Source organism: Arachis stenosperma, chromosome 2 (assembly GCF_014773155.1).
Source record: "Arachis stenosperma cultivar V10309 chromosome 2, arast.V10309.gnm1.PFL2, whole genome shotgun sequence".
Taxonomy (NCBI): domain Eukaryota; kingdom Viridiplantae; phylum Streptophyta; class Magnoliopsida; order Fabales; family Fabaceae; genus Arachis; species Arachis stenosperma.
Genome location: NC_080378.1, coordinates 112,585,399 through 112,591,178, shown reverse-complemented (window position 1 = coordinate 112,591,178; position 5,780 = coordinate 112,585,399). Strand labels below are relative to the sequence as shown.

Sequence of the window (5,780 nt, the reverse complement as noted above, 5' to 3'; positions counted from 1 at the left end):
AACGTTCAATTTGATAAAACATCCTTCCCTTACAAAGACTTATTTTTTACACCTTCATTCCATTCTTCTACTACATCGGATACTTCTATACCTAGTATAGGTTCTGTTATACCCTCCACTATTTCCAGTCACTATTATACTCGCGATACCAATTCTACTTCTCTCTCTACTGATTTTAACCTTAACAAGTCCAATACAATACATGTTAGCAGCAGTAATCAACTTCACACCAATAATTCTTTGTCCAACAATTCTTTCCCTAGTGTTGTCTCTAATACTGATCTTGCTAATTCTAATAATCTTCAATCTAATATACTAAATACCACTTCTGTCTCAGGACCACAGATAAGCCTCCCCCCCATTGATCCTAATGGCAATCCAAATTAACTTCATAAATCCCCTCATGCTAACACCTCACCACGCTTAACTGATAATCGTCATCCCATGCTTACAAGGTCTAAAACTGGAAATTCTAAACCGTAAACCTATATCACTAAGACACCTTCTGATGCCTCTGTAGAACAGCCACCTAAGAATCCCTCTGCTGCATTAGCCATTTCACATTGAAAGAATGCTATGCAAGAAGAATATAATGCGTTGATTAAAAATCAAACCTGGACTCTTGTCCCCAAACCTGATAATGCTAAGATCATTGGCTGCAAATGAATCTACACCATCAAAAGACTCCCTGATGGTTCCATTCAAAAGTACAAAGCTAGATTGGTGGCACAAGGCTTCCACCAATCTGAAGGCTTTGATTTTGAACAAGTTTTCAGTCCTGTTATTAGACCAATTACAATCAGATTAGTGTTGAGTATTGCTTTATCAAAAGACTGGATTATTAGACAATTTGATTTTAATAATGCTTTTCTTAATAGTGATCTAAAAGAAACTATTTACATGCATCAACCAGTTGGGTTTTCTCATGATTCAGACAACATTGTATGCAAGTTAAACAAGTCCTTGTATGGTCTGAAACAAGCCCCTCGTGAGTGGTTCTTAAAGCTTAGCAAAACTCTAAATCTGTTTGGTTTTTATAGCACAAAATCAGATACATCGTTGTTCATTAAGCATGGTTCTCATTATGTTATGTTTATTCTTTGTTATGTTGATGATATTATAATAACGGGTAATGATTCCGTTGAAATAAATGCTATGATTCAAAACTTAAAACAAAATCTTTACTTTAAAAGACCTTGGTGAATTATCATATTTTCTTGGTGTTGAGGTTCAGCGAAGTAAAACTGGGCAGCTGCACCTTTCACAAACCAAGTACATTAAAGATCTCTTATCTAAACTAGGGATGAGTGAGGCTTCTCCTATGCCAACTCCTATGATCTCATCCTTACAATTATTGTCTACTGGATCAGAATGTTTTGAGGATCCCAAACTCTTCAGGTCAGTTGTAGGAACTCTACAATATGTTACTATAACTCGACTGGACCTAAGCTTTGTTGTTCAAAAGGTCTCTCAGTTTATGCACAGTCCTCTTTTGGCTCACTGGAAGGCTGTGAAGAGGATACTCAGGTACCTACAAGGGACAAAAGACCATGGTTTACTTCTACATAAGTGCAGGGATTACAGGTTGTATGGTTTTTCTGATTCAGATTGGGCAGCAGATTTAGAAGACAGGAGGTCTGTTTCAGGTTATTGCATTTACTTAGGAACTAATATGGTTAATTGGTCTTGTAGGAAGCAACCAACTATAAGCAGGTCATCTACTGAGGCAGAATTTTAAAGTCTAGCATCGTGTGAAGCAGAAGTGACTTGGGTTAAAAATCTACTTGATGAGTTGAAGATTCCTTTGGCAACTGTTCCAATGATTTTTTGTGACAACATGAGCACCGTTATGCTCACAGCAAATTCTGTACTACATGATAAAACTAAGCACTTTCAACTTGACAATCAAGTTGTTAGAGAGAAGGTGAATAATAAGGCTCTCCAAATGGTTCACATACCAGGAATAGAACAAGTCGCTGACATTTTGACAAAGCCATTATCTGCTGCTAGTTTCAAACAGCTCAAGAACAAGCTCAGAGTTGTGCCAAAGCACACCTTGAGCTTGAGGGGGGTATTGAGGATCAGTCTTGCTAAGCAGTGGAAAAAAACAGAGTCTGCAATATAAAGAGAGTTAGGATTTACCGTTGAGAATAACAAATTCTTGTTAAAATTCTGTTGAGGCTGTTTAGTATAAGTAGTAGCCTTACCTCCTATCTTGGTGGGTTAGTTGAGATTTGTAATTGACTTCCTCAAAGTATTGAGTGCACTCAAAGATAATAGTTGATTAGTTTTTTTTCTGGTGAAGAAGAGTTCTTCCTCTCTGTACACGTTTCAACTTTATGGTCTTTTGTTCTCTGTTCTTCTTTCTTCTTTTCTCAAACAATCTCATTTGAGTTTCTATATGACATAGAAATTCGTTAACTATGTCATTTCCAACTAAATGATGTACTTTTTTTTATCATTGAATTAGTTGGATGATATTGAATTCATATATAAGAGGTTTAACTATTTTTTGTATTATTTACAATAAATTGATGTATTTTTTTATGTTAAAATACATTTAAATGTATTTTATTCGTTAAATGAGTTAAGTTTTTGGACTTATAATTTTTTGTGTCAATTACTAAAAATTTCTGTATCATTTTTAATTAAATAATGTATTTTGTTATTACTGAATTAATTATAGTATTAAACTATAAAACAAAAAAGAAAAGAAAAAAGAATTTTGAGTTATACAGGATCCTTTTTAACCATGACAATAAGTTTCTTAGCTTTTCCACTAAACACCAATTAACATGGAAAGTGAGAGAGAAAAGTACAAAGAACCTGGATTTATTTCCTATGTACTCAACTACTTTTTTTTTCCCCTTCATATCCATTTGATTTTAAGCCATCTACATATGCAAGAGAGAAAGTGTGAGATAGAGAACATGGAAGAAAGTAAAGGAAGAGTGTGTGTGACTGGAGGCACAGGGTTTATAGGTTCATGGATCATCAACAACCTCCTTCAACATGGTTACTCTGTTAATACCACTGTCAGATCCACCCCAGGTACAAAGTAGAACAAAATTTCCTCTATGCTATCTTCTTTCAATATTTCTTATGTTTTTCTCATGATCTAATTTGTGGTATTAAACTCTTAATTACTACAAACTACATAGGATCTGATATCTGAATTTGAAGCCTTCAAGGATTTTAAGAATATTTACTTGTTTTGTAAACTTTATTTTACTAAATATTTTGAATCAGAAGTCTATGTTCATTACCAAAAAAAATTTTCTCTTTTGAAGATGTTATAAATTAAAAAGTAAAAGCAATAAAATTTTGTTTTTAATTTTATTTTCTATGTTTTCTTTTATAAAATCTTAAAAATAGAAAGTACTAATATTGACAATGAAAATTAAAGCTGAATAGACCTTTATCAGAATTCTTGTTATAATAAGAGGTATTTAGCAAGGAATGTTATTTGCAATTTATTTAACTCGCTTTAGACTAAAATATTAACTTTGCTTATCTTTTAAACAATAAAGCAGAACACAAGAGAGACATTAGCTTTCTTACTAATTTGCCTGGAGCATCACAAAATCTTCAAATTCTGAGTGCTGATCTCAGCAATCCAGAAAGCTTCAGTGCAGCCATTGAAGGGTGCATTGGAGTTTTCCATGTTGCAAGCCCAATGGAATTTGAATTAAAAGAACCTGAAGAAGTTATGATAAAAAGAACCACTGATGGAGCAGTAGGAATTCTCAAGGCATGTCTCAATTCCAACACTGTGAAGAGAGTAATCTACACTTCAAGTTCCTCTGCTGTTTTGTACCATAACAGTGGCAAAGATGATAATGAAGAAGTTGTGTTGAATGAGAGTTTTTGGAGTGATGTGGATTACCTTAGAGCATCAAAGATAAATGGTTGGTTCTATTATGTGTCTAAGACACTCACAGAAAAAGCAGTGCTTGAATTTGGGGAAGAGAGTGGATTGGATGTTGTGAGTTTGGTTCCAACGTTTGTTGTTGGACCTTTTATTTGTCCTAAGCTTCCTGGTTCAGTTCGTGCTTCATTGTCCTTCGCATTTGGTAAGGACTTAATCCTTTTTCTTCTTGTATTCCTACATAATATCTAGAACATATTACATCCAGTTTGTCATTAGGATAAATTTTCTTATAAAAATAATAGAGAACAACTAGGGAATCAAAAGCATATCAGTAAAAAATCAGTCAAAATGTGTTTGGGCTCCATGAAAAATCGGATTTTGGTTTGTGCTCCGTGATCCCAGGAGCGGTTTTCAAACATATTATTCAAAAAGTGATTCTAATTAAACGGTTTTGTTTACTTTTTGGCTGATATGGTTCCATATATTTTTCCAAAATAATAATAGATTCACCACTCATTTTGACCATACATTATTAGGTCAACAATCATTTCTATCATTATTGGATTTTGTATAATCTTTAGTTTTTTTAGGATGCTATTAAATTGATAAAAAATTTTAGCGTATTTAATAAATTTTTAATAGTCAAAGTAAAAGCATCAGAAAAAAAAACTATAATTTACATCTTTTTTTAAAAGAATTTTTTTTTAAAAATACTTTTTACATAATAAATAAATAAAAAATATTTTATATAAAATATCTAAACATAAAATTATTTTTATTTTTTTATAAAATTTAAAAAAATAACTCAAAAAATTTTTTTTCTTAAAATGTCACTCAATGAAACCCTTAGTAATGTAATGCAATATTATATGAATACCAAAAGTTACTTATAGTATGAAAATACATATATATTTAGTATTTGCAATAAAATTTGATTATAAAAAAATGATTATTCTGTTAGGATAAATTTAATTTTGTGCAGGGAACAAAGGTCCATTTGGTTCGTTGGCTTCGCTCCTTCAGGTACCTATGGTGCATGTGGATGACGTGGCCAGAGCCCATATATTTTTACTTGAACATGTTAATCCAAAAGGGAGGTATAATTGTTCTTCGTCTTTGGTTACTGTTGAAACAATTTCTCAAGTTGTTTCTTCTAAATATCCGGAATTTCAGTTGTCAACACTAGAGTGAGTTTTGTTACACTTCTCTATCATGTTCTTTTTAAACAAGAAATAGACATGCACATATATAACTTAATTAGTTAATGATTTTTCTTTGGTTTCATTGAAATAAATTGAATTTGTATGTTTTATGTTCTTGCATTGTAGCCAGTTGAAGCAAATTGAAGGTGCCAAGTTACAAAATTTATCATCAAAGAAACTCATAGAGGCTGGATTTGTATTCAAGTATGGACTTGAGGAAATGGTTGATGATGCAATTCGATGTTGCAAAGAAAAGGGTTACATCTGAGATTGTGTAGTTATGTGTCCGTTTTAGGGTTTGAACTTTGAAAAAAAATTATTAATTGACTACTCTTATGATTAACATTTTGCTTATTTCAACCCTTTAATTTTAACACTTGAAATACCAGGAAAGTTTTATTCAAAAGTTAATACATGCTTATTTGTTATTAAATTTGGTATTTTATAGACATTAAATAATACTCTATATTTTGAGTGTTTTGAAAGATTTTAATTAGAAGACAATATATAGTTAATGAAGATAACATTAGCTGCAAATGCATCTTACTTATATATCTCAGTTAATAGAAGTGATACTAACCTGACATGTTAGTCATGCATTAGATTTATTAATTTGTTCTTATATACTAGTAAAAAAGGTTATCTATAGAAGTGGAACCACCTATAGTATGTAATACTAAATTCTAAACTAGAATTCTCTTTTTATA

The 5,780-nt window shown here is 31.7% G+C and overlaps 1 protein-coding gene across 3 annotated transcripts; it reads left to right on the top strand.

Moving 5' to 3' along the window:
* The first annotated feature begins 2,830 nt into the window (after positions 1-2,830).
* Positions 2,831-5,448, top strand: LOC130962120 (vestitone reductase-like). 3 transcript variants are annotated; one of them, XM_057888217.1, is made up of 4 exons: positions 2,831-3,051; positions 3,531-4,073; positions 4,854-4,968; positions 5,200-5,448. In XM_057888217.1, exons 1-4 carry the CDS (start codon positions 2,901-2,903, stop codon positions 5,339-5,341), a joined length of 951 nt encoding a protein of 316 aa, XP_057744200.1. In that variant the 5' UTR covers positions 2,831-2,900; the 3' UTR covers positions 5,342-5,448. The 3 variants fall into 3 exon arrangements, with proteins under 3 accessions (XP_057744200.1, XP_057744198.1, XP_057744199.1); XM_057888215.1 differs by having other exon boundaries at positions 4,854-5,058; XM_057888216.1 differs by having other exon boundaries at positions 2,890-3,051; positions 3,534-4,073; positions 4,854-5,058.
* The last annotated feature ends 332 nt before the right edge of the window (positions 5,449-5,780 follow it).

What these genes read in the sequence shown, in the direction of transcription:
- LOC130962120 (XM_057888215.1), top strand. Translation starts at nt 2,901, where the DNA reads ATGCAAGAGAGAAAGTGTGAGATAGAGAACATGGAAGAAAGTAAAGGA. An exon ending in TTCATTGTCCTTCGCATTTG is followed by an intron (nt 4,074 to 4,853) that starts GTAAGGACTTAA and finishes AATTTTGTGCAG; the next exon opens with GGAACAAAGGTCCATTTGGT. An exon ending in TTTCAGTTGTCAACACTAGA is followed by an intron (nt 5,059 to 5,199) that starts GTGAGTTTTGTT and finishes CTTGCATTGTAG; the next exon opens with CCAGTTGAAGCAAATTGAAG.